This window comes from Pungitius pungitius, chromosome 1 (assembly GCF_949316345.1).
Source record: "Pungitius pungitius chromosome 1, fPunPun2.1, whole genome shotgun sequence".
NCBI lineage: Eukaryota > Metazoa > Chordata > Actinopteri > Perciformes > Gasterosteidae > Pungitius > Pungitius pungitius.
This window is the reverse complement of record NC_084900.1, coordinates 10,149,269-10,168,783: the sequence shown is the minus strand read 5'-3', so window position 1 is coordinate 10,168,783 and position 19,515 is coordinate 10,149,269. Positions and strand designations below refer to the sequence as shown.

The following is a 19,515-nucleotide window of genomic DNA, read 5'->3' as shown; positions in this document are numbered from 1 at the left end:
GAAAGAAATCAAACTGCATCTCCACTACATAGAATATCTCTAAATATAATTAGAGACGAGTATGATTGGATATATACACTACATAATAATATAATAACATGTTGTCCGGAATACGTACACGGAATACTGTGAAAAAGTGAAACATTGTAATTTGAGACATGAAGGCAAAATATTTATTTTGTATTAATTTATCTAGATTGTTTCACGAGGGTAATTTATCTCCACTAAATTGCAGATAAGGCAGATATCAGTTTTGTTGATTGCTGCAAAACACTAAACTTACTCTAAAACATTTAATATTCTTGTAGATTCTAAAGGTAAGGTAAGATACATCAGTGTTTTGGATCTTGGGATGAAATTATCCTTTGAGATCATTTATTTCTCAATGCATACATTTGGTAATGTATAAAGTTGTTTACTTTTGTGCCACTAAAAAGAGAAGTGGTATTTTTCGCCATACAAACAACTGTTTCACAATAATGCTGTGTTAATATCCAAGCAGGCATTGCAGGCTGGAAACTGAGTGCCGTCTGCAGCAATTATCTTCCCTAATGACGGAGATACACAGGCAGAGAGAGAGAGAGAGAGAGAGAGAGAGAAAAAAAAAAATAACAGAGGAAGAGAACTGCAGTATTGTGAGAAAATATTTAGAAGTATCACGTCACTATGAAAAGAAAGGCCAACGGGTTTCCACAACGGCCACAGTGTGTTGCCACGCTGCTCTCCATGGCAACACACAGGCTCAGGCATGAGCATTCAAATCATTTGCCATGTGCTGAGTGAAATTGGGTGGGGGTCCTATGAGGAGAAAAGGGCGTGAAGCTGACAGAATGGCGAGGTTAGTGCAGTTCAGAGCAAGGAGGTGCAAATCGCTTGCATGCGGCGGCAAACTTCTGTGGCGATGATGTGCAGGGTGGTGCGTTGAGCTTCACCTACCTACAGGGCCAAAAAGCTCCGTCGCATACGGTATGAAATCTGACCTCAAACAAAACACAAAATAGGGAGGGGGTTGTTGAAAATAAATAAATCGGGAGGTGAAACTGTAAACAATCCATGCAGCATTTCCACAGCTCACAGTTGTTTGCGTGTGTATTCGTGTCAATTAGAATCGGGTAGATGTGACCAGTGGACAGACACATGTATGCGTAAACCAAAGAGTCAGGCAGGTTAAGGGACGCGTGTGGTTGGAGGTGGGTCAGAAGCAGGCTGTCGGGAGGTTCATGTGAGAGACGGTCAGTGGTTACATGTGTGATAGGAAGCGTACTGCGTTCAAATGGAAGGACGTGACGTGGGACTTTCTCACCTTGTACGCGCTGCATCTTTGTGCGCCCGAAAGTCATGGGCAGGTTCAGAGGGATGAAGTGTTCGTGGTTACACACGGCCATCAAGAAATCAAACTTCATTTCAGTCAGCACCTGCGTGCCAAAAAAAGAAACGAATATTTGAATGACCCCCCCACACACGGTTTATGCAAAGTTATGTTAACTGCCCCAGAGTCAATATAATTCTCCTCATTGTTCAAATACAATACTCGTCGCCGCAGTTATCGCTTCTAAAAGTCAAAATACAGTTCACTAGGAACTAATTTGGTTGAATTTGTTAGTCAAATGAGCCTCCAGGTAGCGCGAGAGATTCGGCACATGTTAAGTCTGTTATGTGCAAATCAAATACGCAACAAGTATCTTCTCAGCAAAATACATTCACTTGCTCAGAGATTATATTCAATATAATTCTTTATTTATATAGTACTTTTTCCACTAGAATTTAAAAAAGTGCTTGATAATAATTTCTCTGCTAATACACCAAATAAACCATCTCAGAACGTCTTTCTTGGAGATGTAATCTCAATGCAGGTTAGAAATAGGAAAATCTGCACCCATTTTTTTCAGCATGCGCTGATGTATATGTACACTGTACCTTGGGATCTCTGAGACCGAAGTGACACATGTAGTGGTTGACCAGACTGAAGGCAAAGCCCCGGTTCATGACGGTCAGGCACCTCTGAGGGAGAGAAAACGTGGTTAGCGCATTATGTGCCGCTGAGGGAACAGACACGGCAAACACATGTTCTGTTCTGGAGGGGAGTTAGAAATAAAAACGAATAGTGTCAGGAGGAGCCATGTAAGGAGTCCAAGACGCCATGAATGACCCATCAAACAGCCTTCAGTGTAGTAAAGCAGGTTGGGTCAGACCTTTATGAAATTGGCCAGGCTCAGGTTGATGCATCGAGCTTCCTCCAAGATTTCCATGTGGCGGATGGTGATGTGCGGCATGATTGACAACACCAGTGACTGGAGTACCTGGTGGAAACTGTCAGGGAAGCGCTGGGCCCGCGGCATCTGATGACACATGTAGGCAGAACGCTTGCAAAAGGTCGACGTGACAAACGAGGACATCGCACACACAGGGTGTGGAACACATTTTTTTCCAGTTCTACCAGTTGTAATTGCTTCAGGCCACTCACTTTGTTTAATCGTGTTGACATGATCCATAACATCACTTGGTATGTGTCTGCTTTAGAGGTTTATGCCAAATATATACATTTGCGCTTTCTCCTGCAAAGACTCGCCCTGTTAACAGTGTTGTGCCTGAACGCGTTCATTGAACGATAGTTCCATTCAAGCCATTCAAGCAGCATTTGTTGAGAATGTACTGTAGGGGTGAACGCTGCAGCTGCTGCTAGTGTGGAGTGATTGGACAGCAACATTAAAGCAACAATCCCCTCAATGCTAATGTAAACCCTGGTTGGTAAGTATTCAAAATTGGATATGAAGATTAAATCTGATGCATAGCTTCAGTGTCCTTCTGTACTGATAAAATAATTGCTGTGTGTGGTTCTGGGTTGTGGCAATCATTTTGAAAAATAATAGCTTGCAGCGACATATGGAAAAAAAAACTGAACTAGTTGAAACTGTGAACTTAGTTCAAATATTTTGAAGTTTGAACTATGAACTGAAGTAGTTTGTGAACTGAACTTTGAACTAGTTCATGTAGAAAGTGAACTATCCCAACACTGCCTGTTAAACACACAGAATTTGACTCTGAGCTGCTCACTTTAGTTGACTACAGGAAGAAGAAATCACTTGTTACCAACCTTGATGCGGTTGCCTTCTTGCAGGTACTGGGCCATGGATTTTACCATGGTTTCAAAGAAGAACCAGGAGTACTACAGAACGGGATAAAAGAGGAATACACAATAGTGTAACCGGGGTATGGGAATACAATAAATACCTAATACATAACATCACAGTACAAGACAGAAGCAGCTTTATGGTTCTGGGATTCTTCTCTCATCACAAAGACTGACCTCTCTTTTTAAAGGGTCATGGTGAAGCTATGCCTCCTGCTGTTCAATAGAAGTACTACTACAGGTGACCCGTAAAACAAATATAGAGCGCACACCTTGAGCAGTTTGTTGCTGGTGTTAAAATCTGCAGTTTGCTTGAGGGTGGCTGTTACAGCGGTGGCCAGCATCTCATGTGTGGTTGCGGAGTTTCCCGATGAAGGGTTGTTGGTCACAAACACATACTAGGAAGGGAACAAACAACACATACATTCATTCTGGAAAACTTCAGTTTTTTTATTAATACCCCAGGGCAGCGTTTGTGTTGGTAGGTTACCTTCACAAAAGAGCGCAGGTAGTGTTCCAGGCCCTCCTCGTGACATCTGGAGACTATATGTATGATCACACTGAAGGAACAGAAGCAGGGCAGAGTGAGCGTCTACCTTCAGCATCTGTTGCATCTACCGCATTCACGTTTCACCAAGGTGAGAAAACTGACCGCAGCGAGTTGACAGCAATCTCATGGGTTTCTTTGGTCGCTGCTGTGAGCACCCCAAACAGCTGCATCAGCACCGTAGGCAGGAAGTTGATGATTACATGAGTCTCCATGGCGTGCAGGCACTGTAGGAAGAGAGAAAGAGAAAACCAGGAGTAATAACACGTAACTTCAACTTGGATTTTAATGAGCAACGATTTCACAAGGATTGCAGAGGCAACAGATTACAATAGTTGGGGTCTTCAAGAAGGTTTTCCTAAAGGCAAAACTCTGGTCACTCAAGCTGTAGAACAGACTTGACAAAGGTCCAAAAAGACTCAAGAAAGAATAGACATATATTATGGGAGGTAACCGTATTTGAATTAATACAAAGTAAACGAAAGAGCTAATACATTAGTTCTGATACAAAAGTTGGACCTTGGGTCAAAAGTTCTTTAACTTTCATATTTATTGATACATCTTTTTTTAGAATCGGATCAAGTAGAATTAAACCATTATAATTTCTTCTTTTTCACTAATTCCATGACTGTGTTCACTCACCTTCAAGTATTTGATAAGTTCTGCTGGGCTTCCCTCTGTGGCCGTCCTCATCAGCTGGCAGTGCTGGAAGAATTTGTGAAGATGCAGGTCCTGTGTGTGAAACCGCTCAATGTCACTACCATCCGCACTTTACACCATAGACTGTGTACGGCTAACAGTAGTTTGAGTTTGGAGGAAACAGACAGGAGGAGCAAAGTGATGCACTACTGAGAACAACCAATTTACTGCACAGAACACAGAGGTGTCTGGTCTACTGCTGCCTCGGTCGGATAATGTGTGGCTCTGGTGTTTCAAAGGGTTATCTGGGATACGCCAACATCACACAATAACAAACTGTCCTGTGAGGTAAAGTTACTGATTTTGTCGAAGGGAGTCCTTTGACCTAGAAGAGAGCGTCGAAAAACTGCTTTGGTTCTGTGTAGAAAATGAGGGTCTGACAGCGAGGTGGAGCAAATACTCTGAATAAAGCATACACTTGTGCCAAACATTACTAATAAATGACTATGGATACTGTGAACTACAACAATGCATTGGGGTACATATACATGCCCCCCAATGCATAGAATAGAAGGGTTGAATAATATAGTATTGTACCTGAGCGTATATTGTTGATGCCACATGACTCCTCACTTTGAACAGCGCTTTGCCGTTTTCCACCCACTTGATATCTGGCTGGGACTGTTGGAAGTACAGACAAATAAGAAAAATGTAGTTCACTTTTAATTATGGAGCAACAGTGGAGTCCCAGTACTTGGTTTAAGCGATATGACTGTACCTTCCGGGTGTCCTGACACAGGTATCCAGGAGGCAAGGCGGCAGCTACAGGAAGCTGCAACTCGGCTGACTGCATCCTCCCGTCTTTCAGCAAAGGCATCCAAGAGTGACCCACTGGAGCACAGGAGAGCGTCGGTGTTGGCTTACTGGCCCTCGTTCATCAGGACACATAACATAACACGGCCAAAGAAATGATGAGCCAATTAAGAGAGACACTTACCCAGTGACTCCACTCCCTCGCGCCTCTTGCTGCTGGCCTTGCTGTTGGCTTTGCTGCTGGACTCACAGCTGATGTGGTAAAAGGTGAAGAGGATGTGGTGCTTCTCGTGGATGTGGACCGGCAGCTCAATTTTCACCTGGACACCGGGGAACGGTTTGCTTTTTTTAAAGTTTGATAAATCAGACATTTGTCATTCTTCTTACCGACGTCACAATCAGAACAAACTGATACCAGCAATAGATTTAAAGTCATGATTCAGGGTATTTTCTACAAAAATGATTGTTACAAGGGTAAATATGCAGTTTTTTTAGAAAACTATCCTCGTAACAGTCTCACTCATACACTTCCTGTGTTTCTTTTTTTTAAAATAAATAAACTTTAGTTCAGTTTAAATAATCTTTAGTTTAGTTCAAGCTCACCAGATTATCAGAAACATCAGCACTTTGAAGACCGCTCTGAGCTGACCACCAGAGGGCAGCCCTTGCAAGCGTCCTGCTCCTGGTGAATTACTCGCAGGAAGAGACATACATTTTTCCGGCTCTAGTAACCAACTGTCAGCTCAAGAAGGTCTTGAATGATTATTATGACTGGAGTATGAATCATTTAGATAGAGACAGCATTTAAGGACATCCGAGCCGGTCTATAATTAAACAAATAACAAAAAAATAATCTTAAAGAGCGCTTGTCAGCGTATTTGAAGATTCTTTGGAGGATAAAAAAGATCAAGGCGAAACATATGAAAAGCTAAATATCAGCGTTGTCCGTGTTTGAGCAGAAATTCTCTCTGCGATGTGACGGGAGGTAAATCTTGCCTGCGTGTGAGAATGAGGGACTTTTAAGATCCTAATCCGTTTGATGTCGGGACCATATGGACCAACCTCTAATTCACCTCTGTCATGGCATCCTGACCTCTGTCGCTGAGCGCCGGGGTTCATGTGTGTGTGGAGGCGTCAGTGACTGTTTGACCAGATTAGAGTGAGATAACAGAGACTGATTTATTGGATTATTTTAGCGCTGGCCGAGGAATTTGAGCACTGAACACAGCGACTGGAAAATAAATTAGTTCTTCCTCTTCCTCCTTCTTCCTCGTTAGGTCTAATTCAGTGTTGATGACTTGATGAATGAGTGCTTCCTTTTCTGTGAAAAGTTGAATGCTCAATGTAACCAACCGTCTCACCTCGTCGTAGAACTCCGGGCTCTGGTTGTGGTGCAGGACGGCTGCGTAGGCGCTGCTCGTGAAGAGCGAGTCTCCCGGCTTGCCGTAGATGCACTGGAAGGCAAGAAAACAAAAATCGGTCATCAAATTGTGGCGCTTTGATGTCGGGTGCCACTGCCACACAGCGGTGAGTGAGTGGTCGGTGATTTGTGACTACGGGGGGGGGGGGGGGTGTTTCCCTCATTTGTATGCATCTTCGGAGCAGCCAGACATTAAACAAAGAGTTGAGAAACCAGAGAGGCGAGGCTGAAATTATCAAAGCATGGCCTCCGACTGGACACACAAAGCTCTACTTTCTATCAGAAGAGCCAAAGTTCTGCGAGAAATATCAACCTGTGTATCGAGGTCATGTTTGAGCGGGTCCCAACAATTCTAACAATGGGTGACAGAACGCAAGAGAAAAAGAAAAAAAAAAATCAGCCCTGTTCTGTTGGCTGGTCTTGATGCCGTAATTAGGATGCTAACAGTTTTAGTCATCTCTAATGAACAATAACGAGCAGTGCCCGCCAGAGGAAGGACAGAGTCCTGGAGCCAACCATTTCAAATTGAGACTGATTCGACCCGGGAGGGAGTGAGGGAGAGGCTCTGAGGACACGGTTGAACCTCTTTCGCCCGATGGGGCTGCCGGCGCTGAGCAGCGGATGGAAAACCTTCAGGGGCCCCTCAAATGGTGATGAGGGTCCAGGCCCGGCTGGGGGAGATGCCCCGGATCTTATCCGCCACAGAAGCTGTGCTGTTCACACGTGTATCATATCAAGCAATTTTTCGAAGCGCCTGCACCAACGCTTCAGGTAGAATCTGACCTGAGATCATGACTAGTCAACAGGCAGATGTTTGAGGAATTCTTAAACCATAGCCCCTGGGAAATCCCATCTTGTGGAACATCCAGCTTCCTGCTCCCCAAAAGAAATCTCCTGAGGAGTGTGCTGCTGGCTCAAGCTCATTGTGCTGTTGGTATCGGAAGTACGACGCGCATGACCGGGTGCTGATCTGCCCGTCTGACATGAATCGGGTTAGCATCGAGGGCCATTGTTTTGGCGGCAGAATTGAAAAATATTTTTTCTGAAGAGAGAAGCAATCCACTGCGCTTTGATGGCTGTTTCCACCCACACATTTTTAAGATGTGGGGCCAGAGAGACATCGCAAGGAAGTGGAGGGAGAAAAAGAAGACCATTCATTATATTCCCCTGCCCACTATAATGATCAGCTTCTGTAAGCGGTGCCTCTCTCCTGCACTTTGACTTCCACTTTGTCAAAAGCAATAAAAAAAGGAATTGTGTCTGAGGCTGCCGCTATCGATCCAATTTCACATAGGAACATGCTGCAAGTATTCACAACCTTTGCTTTAGGCCCCTGCCTGTCTGATGAAAACAGACTTGGTGTTCGTCCCCACTCTCTCCGGATATCTATCTATTCATCTATCGGTGCATGTACTATATTGCCGGAAGTAGAAATACAAACATATATAAAATACCTCCTACCTCTTTCCGATAGTCTAATATAGGTTGTGATATAATTCATTGGATTGTGTGATGCAGTGGATTTACTGAAGTAAGTCTCTGGTAGGTTTCAGTTTCTTTGTTAAGACAGTTTACGGGTCCTCAAGGAAGAGTAATGTATTCACTTTTATACGATTTTTTTAATCATAATCTTGGAATTCTGTAAAAAGTTTCTACGGGAAGAAATTCTGTGTTTTCATCAAATAGATACAGTTCATACAACTCACCTTTAAAGAGGGTGCACTTTCTTCATCTGAATCTCTGAACTGGATGCAGACGGCGATGTTTCTCGCCTGTTGAGGAGGAAACGTGACACAGCGGAGCAGATAATCAGCAATACACAAAACACAATGACATTTTCCCCATTCGCATTAACTTTATACCCGAGTCACACACCTTGGTGAAGGTCTTCTGGTTGTCGTATTTGAGCTGCAGCGGGCGGATGTAGAGCTGGTTCTTGTAGGTGGTGAAGGGGTAGTTGTACTTGGCCTCGTCGGGAAGGAACTCCTCGACCTCCACGGACACCCGCTCACAGCCGTCCTCGAAGGGCTTGACGGGAACGTAAGAGGAAGTCACCGTGTCTGTGTGGGAGAAGGCACGCGTGAGAGGGGGGCCACACCTCCGCCACCGTGTTCACGTTTCTAAGCCGACACTAAACCCACCGCCACGTTTGTGAGCTTAGTACACGGCAAATACTAAACTGCTACACATGGATTACAGCTGAGACCCTGTCAATCAAATGAACGGTTTCATTTTTGTTATTCTAATCAAACCCTGTGGCCTATTTAAAAGAAAAACCTTTGGGCCTGAGAATGAGAAAAACAGGAAGTATTTGCCCCAAAGTGCAAACGAAAGAAGGAACATATGTTTTATTGGGGATATTTTGCCTTTAAAAGGGTCTACTATACATTGTGCATGGTTGCGTGTGTTTTAAAGGCCAGCTATGCAAACGTTAGGAAATGGGGAACGAAGGGACAACATACTGGAGAAGTCAGGTGGGACACACTCAATGGTGACATTCAGCTGTCCTGGGATGCTCTGAAGCTTGCTCTTTTCTGGTCTGACAAGGAAAAGGGTATGTAAAAAAACAAGAAGATTACATTACATTACAAGTACATTATCCATTTAGAGGAAAATATTGTTATATAATACAGAGACTGTATATGCAACGGGATGAAACTTCTGATCTATAGCAACGTTCTAATGACTTACTTCCTGATGTCGGCCAGCAGCTTGATGATGTCATCATTGGACACTTTGCTGCTGTCCTGGCGGTAGAGAGGAGAAAACTTCCCGTCCATGTCCAGGCTGCCCTGGGCGTCTTTGAACACCTGCCTGGCAACAAATGAATGGACTTTAAGGTCAAAACTTTAAAACTCAAATAAATATACTTTCATAATGACACATTTCACGGCTATTCCAAAGTTGAATCAAAGTATATTTGTCAGTCTTTGGTTATTCTTGTCTTACTTAGCAGCCCAGGCAAACGGCATCCGGTACTGGCCCAATCGTTGACATGTCTGCTTGGCAGCTTTGAGAACCTTCTGAGCCGTCTGCAGGGACAGACAGGGGACAGATGAACCAAAACAGAGCAGCAAAGGCGACTTGGAAAGCTCACAGCTGCCTTCATTGTGTGTGTGTGTGTGTGTGTGTGTGAGGGCAGTGGACCTTGTTGATGTCGGAGGTCTTGACGTACGGCTCGGCACAGTGTGTTATGCCGTTCTGTAACACCTTCTCCACACGGGCCACCAGGAAGATATCTGCATGAGGGTTGGTCACAGAAAAGATTCCCTGAAGGAGAGGGGGGGTGGAGAAATTGAGCCAATTAGAGCACTCATCCTCAGCATTTCAAACAGTTGCAAATCCATTCACTGCTTTTCTGCAAGCGCTGGGGAAGTGGCTGCTGCTTCTACAAGAAAACCACATGGCGCTCACATCTATTTTGGGTTTGGTGAGAGGGGGCCGGTCTTTATGAGCAAACACAACCTTAAGGTGAGAGAAAATAAACTCTGCCACGCTGGTCGCATTTACAATCTCTGTCAGCAAGACAATCTAGACTGAAGCAGCAGAAAGTAATTCGAAATCATAAAAGGTTGCAGTGTTAGACGGAGGGATCGGTTGCACCGTCTCGAGGGTTATGCAGGTCTAAATCTGAATAGTTGCAGACGTCAAAATGCGCATCAATAATAGACATGTTGGGGGAAGAGTCAGACCGACACTTCCTGGTTGCACTCAAAGCCATGACTCCGTCCTTACACAGTCAATCTGCATCGTTTAATACAGCCATGCAGCTGATTCGGGTTCCAAATGGTGCACATTTGCTGCCGCACGTTTTATAAAACCCTCAAACATTTACACTTAGGGAAATGCATTGGATTGCAGGCTTCATCCTTGGACCACACCCAATGCACCGAAATTAAAGTGTGGTCTGCCCGAGCTATAACAGCACACTCATCACAGATGTGGAGGCCAGTCTGGTGTGTGTGTGTGTGTGTGTGTGTGTGTGTGTCTTGAATTAAGACTTTTATTTTGGGCTGCTGCAGTCTGTTACGTATACAGCTGAGGTCTAGAAATGTATGACGACTCAGGCGTAAGATAGAGATGTTCTCAGTTAACTTTTAAAACTCTTTTACCTAATATGAACAAATGTATTTAATCTTTGTCTTTATTTAACGTTAAACATTTCATAATTTTTTTCAGAGAAATGGAAATGGGGACTGACTCAACGATATACTGTATGCATTATCTTCTTCAGCTCGATAAGATATCCGAAATAAGAGATCAGCAGAAAACATGCCATTTGTCCTCAGAGTACTTATTTGACTCAGTATTTATCTTTCGTTTCCCTTGCGAGTAAACGGGCCGTGAGGGGAGGAACAGACCATGTGCGTGTGTTTTCTGGTCTCACAGCACCTGCAGCAGTTTTCCTGAGCCAAGATCATCACTTCAGGGCCATCATCATTTTCCAAATAAGCTCTCTAACAAAAGGATTCTCTTGTTTAATACGTTAAACTGAGGCCCTCATGCTGGACACAAACCAACCACCATCTGTAGACACACTTAACATCTGGAAAACCCTGTGAGAATTAAGTTTGTAAAGAGGTACTGATAGGTCATCTGAGGACACACCACACAGCATTGGTTCCTGTAGACACAAACCCTCTATTAAGAAGCTTTGTTTAGATCAGCAGTCAGTGGATCTAAGTTTGTAACTGTACGAACCGATCGCAGAAATAACACACTGAAAACTTTTTGATATTATTTAGGCCACAGAAAAGAAGCTCGCCTTTAACTAATAATCCTGAAGATTTTAATTTGAATTAAATGTCCCCGTCTGACGTCAATGAGGTAACAACTGTAAAGGAGCCTGTGGCAAAATTATAAAGCGGGTGTCCCAAAGACAACAAAACTGAGAGCTTCCAGGTTGTTACTAAAAAAAAATGTGTATTTGCAAAATTATCAAAATCTTTTAAATCAAGGTTTCTGATCCTGTTTTGATGAACTCTTTACTAATTAACGATTGGTATATTTGTATTTCCTATTATTTGAAAGTATTTTTCTTCATATAAAATTACTAAGTATCATGACAATAAAAATGAATTCAGGCCAATTGATTTCAGTTTTTTTTGGGCATACCTTGATCGGAGCTTGATTTGACATGACAATGCCTCAGCTTCACCCGCCCCCCTCCACTCTGACTGGCCGCTTACCATCGGTGTGTCACTCTCAACACAACTCAGTAGTCACACTCATGTTTCTACCTGTGTAGGGAAGCGCATCAGAGCCTCCGACACCCTCTGCAGAACCGGCAGGCCGTTCCCTTTAGTGGAGTCTCCGTTCACTGTGACTCCGCCTCCCTCCACCCCGACTCCTCCTACGCCCTCAGAGTCGGATGAAGGGGAGAGCTGTCCCGCGGCGTCGGTCAGCATCTCTCTGACGCACGGCGGGTTGAGGTCAACGTGGAAGTCGGCCGAGATCTTGCAGCTCTTGGAGACGTCAAAGAGAGCGAGGCTGATGAAGAACGGTTCCACCTGGGGTCCAACAAAGAGACGGTTATGAGCTGTTCACAGACAATGCCCCGGGTTTCGTTTACTGCACATAACATTTCCTGCTAACTTTATTCCCCACCTAATATCTGGATGCATGATCTTCTTTCAGTAGGGCTGTTATTACATACACGCATGTTTATGGAATATGTGGCAGGACATGTATCCAAACTCTGAAGATTATAATCAAAGCAAATATTTGCTCATCCCTATTTTGGAAGCAATTGTTGGTGCCACAGTGCTACCACCCACACACTTTTGGATGACCGTGCACTTATTCCAGGATGGAGGATTCCTGCACGTCAGACCATCCAATAAACATTAAACCAATAAGTGGCTGTGGAAAGAATGAAGGGGGAGGGAAAGAGAGAGAGAGCTGCTTCCAAACCACATATGAGTCATTTTCTTCTTCAACCAGCACCAGCAAGCCCCTCAATGTTTTATGACTACAGATTGCAATGCCCCTGTGAGAAAGCTGGTGGTCACACACGTTCTAACTGCTGTCTCATGCCTCTACACGTCCTTTATGGAAATCACAAGAAGACTGACTTCGTAATCTTTGTTTAAAATGTAAAGCTCAGGTGACAGAAAGGGAAAACAATGCAGCAACATCAGTGTACGGAAGGTTTGACGCAAACTGACTTTTAATCAATCACAACAATATCTAGTTGGGTTATCTTTCGGCCGAGACGTTGGCGTTGCTTCCAGACAGGACAACATGAAATATGAAGGTGTGTTTTCTGGGGCAGAGAAAGAGGATTGTGCATCGGAATTAATAATGCTTAAGTGCATACTGACAAAACCAAGTGTGTATTTTGATACTTATTTTTCCTTTTCATGAAACAAATATATATATCTTCAGTCTCCCAACATGCCCTTTAATTTATTTTGTTTATCTGTACATTCTAACCCCGTTTTTATTCAATAAACCATCAAAAGGTCCTCCATTTGACTGTAAAAACGTATTGGTTTGGATTCATATATTATCCAAATGTATTTACTCTTGTCTATGTGTAAAATAAGAAACACATACAACTCGGATATTTAAAATAAAATATTCTTTTAAAGTTTATCATTGGTAGCGGTATATGGCGAAACATAGAAAGTAGTAGAGCCAAGTAAAAAGGCGACGACATACATTCGTGAGGACGCCGTCTCCCTTCTCACTAACGCAGCCCTGGAGACTGAAGGTCAAGTCGTGGCAGCTGACCACGATGCGACGGCCAAAGCGCTCCTCAAATGGCTTCACATCTGGCTCGATGCCTGAGAAGTCCAGCCTCTGGATATTGCACAGGAGAGAAGAGGGAGGTGTGAAGGCAGGAGACAAGTCAACAAGAGAAAGATTGATCCGGAGGAGAGGAGAGAAGCAGAAGGACAAAGGAGAAGGAAACATGTTGGAGGAGGGAGGAGAGATCAAATTGTCTGAATCAATGGTAAAATAAATAAATAAGTAGGATAAGCAGGTGTTGCGTACCTGTGTCTCAGAATCCAGAGAGAACAGCTTTGGTCTGCCTTCATTCCTGTTGATTTTATTGAGCTGGTCCGTTTCCCTGGCGTACTACAGACACACACAAAAAAAACAGACGGGAAATAAATGTATTAGGTGGTCATGTTTGCTGATGCTCTATTGAAGACATCGCTGTCTCGCTTGTAGAAATATGGGGCTATGTGTCTAACTATTATTTGAAAATTTATGTTGCCCCCCATCCATTGTGACAAATAACATAGACCCAGACTAAAGGATAAAAAGGGCATCTAATGGAGTCTAACATATCAAACCCCTCAGGTGACGGTAAGAGCCCTGATCCACATCTCCCCCCACCCTTCCTCTCCCTTCTCCCTGTTCTCCCTGTGCCCGGCCTGCAGACAGACTCAGCTGCAGTGGCCCGCAGCAAACGGCAGTGAACCACCAGCACAGAGGGCTTTGTTGTCTGTGTGTAGCGCTGGCTTTAGAGACATATTAAAACAGGACGGTCTCCGTAGAATTAACGCTGCTGTTCTGAAGCTTAAATAATAAACTCGGACAAAGGAAGGCAAGTAAAGAAAAAAAAAAAAAAGAGTTCAACAAAAGAGCTGCTTTAATATGGCTCTTCCATCATGCCGGTATCAATGAGATTATAAATGTGATGAATGCGGTGAAAAAGTGCTGAAAAATACAATTGAAAAGCGAATAACTTGCAAATTTCTGTATTTCTATTTCTCATTAACCAAGCAAATCAGTGTGTTGATTTATCAACCATCCATCCCTCCTTTGTCCATACCTTTATCAGCTCAGGTTGTAAGCTCCTCCCCAGGCTCTCCAGCAGGCTCTCACCTTTACCTTGGCTGGTAGCGTCGTCATCTGATTGAACGGGACAGTGAGCACACGTGAGTGAAGGTCATCAGGAGGCAGAACCCTGTGAACTCTCACAACATCCCTGTAGGCTTCCTATGTGCCTTTTTGCAAACTAATATCTTAGTCTCCTGGCCAAATGAGAACGAGGCTATTCACTATTCTGCTGACTCCCATGTGACACATGATGGACTGAGTGAAACCCAAAGTTCGTGCCCCACCTCCATCTATCTCCCGGCCCTTTTTCAGCATCTCCGACCATGCTCGGCCAATTGAGTTTCACTAGAACATTCTGGAGAGACTATATCATTACATGAGAAAAAACAGCCAGTGGACTTCTTGAGTTTTGGATTCCCTCCACTACCAGGGAGAGGGATTATTTTAACTCTGGTTGGCACCAAAACAGGGTCAGAGGTTAGGCAAAAACATGCCATTATTATTAGCTAGCTGGACGCTGACAGTACAGCAACCATCCAATAAGATAGTAAATAATAGGTTGGCTGAAAGATGATCTGGACGAACATACAGTATATTGTACGGCATAACTCACCCAGGGAACAGTCCAGCGTCTCTGCACCGTTCCTCCGGTCCTGGCTGGCCTCAGTGGTGCTCTGCAGAGCCTGTTTCAGCGTGATCACCCACTCCTCCATCTCCGCCTCGCTATCGGCGGCCAGGAAGTGGCTGTAGCGGTCTTGCATCTTCAGCTCAAAGCCATTGCGGCGCATTTTAGGGCTCTGAGTTGGGAAGAATCATTGGATTTTATATGCTTTTGTAGTTTAACGGTCTTTCTCAAACACACACAATACACAAATAGTTTACAGTAACAGGATTTCCCCTCAAGGTTTTAATCATTAGAGTAATTTATTGAATTCATTTTCTGACCAAATGCCCGACCTATTACTCAAGCTTCAGTGGCCACAATGAGTCTCCTCACGCTTCCCCTTTGTCGACTTCTGAATGTGTTCATTAGGCTGACAGCTTCCTGGCAGCCTCCCTGCTTATCGCAGACCTGAAAGAGGTACCGGCCTGTACCATCGGATTATAGCGACTGAAAGAACCTTGAGCGCCGTGAGACGGGGGAACACACCGACTTTCACGAGGATGAGAAACCGAACCCTCACAGCATTTGTATTTTTTTGTATTTGGGTCATCAACCCAAATACAAAAAAAATTCCATTGGAGAAACAATCAACCGTAACAGCAGCGGAGAAAAGCAATGTTCTTATATTAAATATGTATTATTCTAAACATAGTAAACAATTACAAGTTGATGTTTTACTTTTTAAAAAGGGGTAAATTACATTTTTCTGTTCAACCCGTCAACAACAGAAATTAACTTACGCTCATAGACTATGAATAAGTTCTCATTTCTAAACATCCAAACTTTCCTTTTTAAGAGTTTGAAAAGGTGAAGAAAGTGCTGGGGCTCCATATTTTGTGCCTTAATCTTAACTGCATTAGAGACTTTGTTGATTTTTTCAGTACCTGAACAACATCTATGCAGGAGTCCAGGTAGATGGACCCTTTGGTGTCCTTGCAGTTCTTCTCATCCTTGTAGGAGTTGAGGATGTAGGAGCCATCAGGGAGCTGGGACAAGTAGAAGTACCTCCTTTTGAATACCTATAATTCAGAGTAGCAGATAATCAAGTCAGAGGAACAGCTTGCAGAAATGTCAGTGTTTTTGCTGCCGGATTTAAAAACATTGCTGTAGCTCATGTGACAATTCTCAAATACAATATATAGCACAATAGGATTGTATGGACTAACGCAGAAGATGACGGTGAAATGTTGAGTTTTAAGCCAGTGTCATCTCTCTTTGGGAAACGCCACGATTGGCCCCTGTCGTTTTTTTTTTTGCTGTTGTGTGTGAATGACAGACTGCAAGGCTGGTGGTGACTCACCCTCATGGAGACAGACAGGCTGCTGTTGATGTTGGCTTTCTGAAGCCAGCCCTGCTTCATGATGCCTCCCCTCTGGGAGCACAGCGACGATGTGTCCTGACGGACACAAAAACAATACGCTGGAAGTCAATTGGGTTACTGGCTCTATATATCTGGGTTTGTTTTAAGCGGAGCTGTGTGAGGGGTCCACGTAGCCGGCTAGAGGAGACGGCGGTCGACACGCCCGTAATTTGGAGAAACAGACAAGTAACAAATGAGTAGCAGCACTGGAGCACAGCAATGCACTGCTGGTGTAACGCTTCCCCAGTCGGCAAGTGCAGTCATGTTATTTTGCATCTTTGGTAAGGCTGAAAGATAAATATAGTCTGGGAGCTGACGGCAACAGAAAGTTGTGAAAATATTCTAAATAAAGGGTGCACTTAAAACGTGTCAGAAAAAAGGAACATTACTTGTGTACATACACCTGTGATTCTGTCTGCCTGCTACAGGTGATACACTGACTCGTCACCTCATAAAGCCCCAATATCCCTTTAAGCACCGTTCTCAGATTCTATACAGTCTGTGACAAACCACCATCAATTTGAATCAGGCGCTCTCTAGTGCAATCAATTCATCAGCTTTTCTTTGGCTTCCCATAAAAGGTTTCATCATAACTCTGCCTCAGTCCTGTCACTGCAGCCGTTCCCTCCCATAACTGCCATGGGCCTGTTGATCAGCCCATGGCAGCCACAGAGGAATTCACATTACAAGCGGGGCTAATTAACATACACAGAGGCACACACATCATGAAAAGGGTTGAGGTGTGCATGTGTCTTTCTCCCCAGCCTTGTCCTGGAGTCTGATTGGCTGGCTGTTGTTCTCCCCAGCTTCCTTCATCCTTATATCAGACCACCACACATACACGCCACACCCTGCCCCTAACAACGGTGTTGCACTTAGCTAAATCCGCCATGCCCATGACTGCATTGATACAAATGTATTGATGGGGCCTGTGGATGGATGTAAAAGGTTATTACGTGTTTTCTCTTTTTTTGCTTCTTAACTGGTCTTTCTGCCAGCCTGCAAATACATCACAGCCGGAAATGAAGATGCAAAGAGACTGTAATAGTAGAATGGTCTGTTTCCAGAAGTAATGGAGCCATCCCCTGCAGCCTGCCAACCCCCCCCCACCCCCAGCCCCGTCCTGGCAGCATTTATTTACCTTCACTTAAACCCATTCTCTGTCTAAGTTCAGCCTCATCCAGCACAGGGTTGGGAGGGAGAGGGATCGATGGGGGCTATTTATAGGAGACGTAATGCTACTGGTTTCACTGCCCAGCACTCAGTCTCTGAGGAATCACACTGCTGGATGGACTAAAGGACGGACTGACCATAAGTCACAGAGAGTCCCGGGAACGGTTGCTTGTTTTTTCAGGCTACCCAGCAAAGTATGTGTCACATCTCCGCGATTTAAAAAGATTAAAGGGAATCATTTCAATTTTCCCAAGCCGGGGGCTGTAGCACATCCCTGAAAGCTGTGCATGTGTGCGTTGGGACAATCTGTCCTTAAAGGGCGGTGATTCAACAACAGAACACTCATCCCCAATGCAGTGATCCACGTGTGCGAGCTAACGCCGCTCAGGCCCCGCTGCTCACCTCGTCTTTGGCGTCTTCGTCGATCTCGAACACATGAGCTGGCAGCTTGTCCGTCTTCAGGCCTTTGCTATTGATTAAAAAGGAACAGTGAGTGAGGGTCAGCAGTCTTCAATGAATCAGCCTTCTACCCACTGCATGTCCCCTGTGGTGAAGTCTGCTATCCTGCTACGTCTTTGTAAAGCATGCAACATGCTTTGCTGTGGGTTTCACCTCGTCTGATATTGTCTTTATATCTTTTCCCTTTGAGTTATTTATAGGTTATTTGTGCAGGTCACAGGGATAGAACTAATTTCCTCAGGTAGTGTCAACATACGGACACAAGTGGTCACCCGGCAGACCCATATGAGAGTGATGAGTAAACTTCTTGTACATGTTACAGATTTGGCAGCAAAAAAAAAAACCCCTATGTAGTTTTTCCCCAACCTTCCACCCGTAGCTTCCTTACCTCGGCAACATGCGGAAGTCACCGGAGTACGCCTCGTACTTGTAGTTGATTACGTGCCAGTCGGTGTTATACATCTTGATGCACTGCCAAACAGATCAACCCAGAGAGCCGGATTAGAAGCAGCAGATCCACTCATAAACAAGGAGCATGCTGCAAAAGCAAAGGGACCTAACCAGGTCCAGCCCCATCACATTAATCAACTTAAAACAAGTAAATAAAGTGGCACAAGAACAGACTTTGGCTCGATATTACTCAAGATGGTTTTTGTTGTGCATATTGCTTCTTAATCGATGTAAAGCTCCAAGCAGAAATTCCCAATCAAGTCAGCTGAAAGGACCTTTGTTAAGGAGAGGCTGCGTCGGTGTTCCCAATCCATGACAGCTGTTTCCGTGCTATGTCACAGTCATGAGAGCTGGCCCTCGCACACACATTCAGGGCCTGGCAGAGCAGCAGTTTATTCAGACATCATACCAGAAGAGTCTGTTTCTCATTGCTAGAACCTGGTATCATCCGTAGAGAGGCTTTTTACTACTCGCCTGTCCAGTCTGCGTCTCATGCGTTTTTCATAAAGGTTGGGGAAACGGTCTCCAAGAAACGTCTCTTAATTTTCAGGGAAAACGTCCTATTACTAAGGAGATTTAATGTCAGCCATGAATCCCTTCATTATTTTCTTTCCTACAAAAACTGCTACAAATTTTCCGTATGAGAATGCGTGCAGCCAAGTCCTACGCAGAGGACAGCTGGGTTGCAGTACCTCTTTGGCAAACAGACTCCGGGCCTCCCGCTCAGCGTTCTGAGGCACCGAGGGAACAACGGTCCTCCTCTGCCGCAAAATCTGGGACTCCTGCGTGCACACGGGACCAAAAGGAACCTACGTTATGGTGACAGTTGTTTTGGATGTCCCGTTAGATGTTAAGACAGCAGGGAGCCACAAACAAAGGGAACAAGATGAATGAGGAAACAAAAGGCACAGATACAATGGGACAGATGGAAAAAAATGAGAGGTGCTTCTAAACAAAACCACATGGAAGTGCAGAGCAGAGGCACTTGGCTGGATTGTAAATATTTGAGTGTTGGGGGTGAACAGTGACTGATGATGGGAAGCATTTATTTAGAAATTGATGTTTT

The 19,515-nt window shown here is 44.3% G+C and overlaps 1 protein-coding gene across 2 annotated transcripts in view; it reads right to left on the bottom strand.

Annotated features, from left to right (window-relative positions):
- Nucleotides 1-19,515, bottom strand: part of dock11 (dedicator of cytokinesis 11) — a 53,989-nt gene that overhangs the window by 25,042 nt on the left and 9,432 nt on the right. Inside the window, exons 3-31 of one of the 2 annotated variants that reach the window (XM_037479476.2) lie at nucleotides 19,142-19,231; nucleotides 18,388-18,470; nucleotides 17,943-18,009; nucleotides 16,308-16,403; nucleotides 15,892-16,026; nucleotides 14,957-15,140; nucleotides 14,336-14,415; nucleotides 13,549-13,632; nucleotides 13,213-13,353; nucleotides 11,790-12,059; nucleotides 9,697-9,819; nucleotides 9,499-9,581; nucleotides 9,241-9,363; nucleotides 9,012-9,088; nucleotides 8,425-8,609; nucleotides 8,256-8,321; nucleotides 6,491-6,583; nucleotides 5,314-5,449; nucleotides 5,095-5,207; nucleotides 4,914-4,997; nucleotides 4,320-4,409; nucleotides 3,783-3,904; nucleotides 3,621-3,690; nucleotides 3,403-3,528; nucleotides 3,095-3,166; nucleotides 2,193-2,339; nucleotides 1,918-2,001; nucleotides 1,304-1,415; nucleotides 937-975 (exon numbers count right to left, since the gene is read on the bottom strand). In XM_037479476.2, the coding sequence (XP_037335373.2) occupies nucleotides 937-975; nucleotides 1,304-1,415; nucleotides 1,918-2,001; nucleotides 2,193-2,339; nucleotides 3,095-3,166; nucleotides 3,403-3,528; nucleotides 3,621-3,690; nucleotides 3,783-3,904; nucleotides 4,320-4,409; nucleotides 4,914-4,997; nucleotides 5,095-5,207; nucleotides 5,314-5,449; nucleotides 6,491-6,583; nucleotides 8,256-8,321; nucleotides 8,425-8,609; nucleotides 9,012-9,088; nucleotides 9,241-9,363; nucleotides 9,499-9,581; nucleotides 9,697-9,819; nucleotides 11,790-12,059; nucleotides 13,213-13,353; nucleotides 13,549-13,632; nucleotides 14,336-14,415; nucleotides 14,957-15,140; nucleotides 15,892-16,026; nucleotides 16,308-16,403; nucleotides 17,943-18,009; nucleotides 18,388-18,470; nucleotides 19,142-19,231 (3,175 nt within the window). The remainder of the gene's footprint in view (nucleotides 1-936; nucleotides 976-1,303; nucleotides 1,416-1,917; nucleotides 2,002-2,192; nucleotides 2,340-3,094; nucleotides 3,167-3,402; nucleotides 3,529-3,620; nucleotides 3,691-3,782; nucleotides 3,905-4,319; nucleotides 4,410-4,913; nucleotides 4,998-5,094; nucleotides 5,208-5,313; nucleotides 5,450-6,490; nucleotides 6,584-8,255; nucleotides 8,322-8,424; nucleotides 8,610-9,011; nucleotides 9,089-9,240; nucleotides 9,364-9,498; nucleotides 9,582-9,696; nucleotides 9,820-11,789; nucleotides 12,060-13,212; nucleotides 13,354-13,548; nucleotides 13,633-14,335; nucleotides 14,416-14,956; nucleotides 15,141-15,891; nucleotides 16,027-16,307; nucleotides 16,404-17,942; nucleotides 18,010-18,387; nucleotides 18,471-19,141; nucleotides 19,232-19,515) is intronic. The other variant, XM_037479477.2, reaches the window with a different exon arrangement.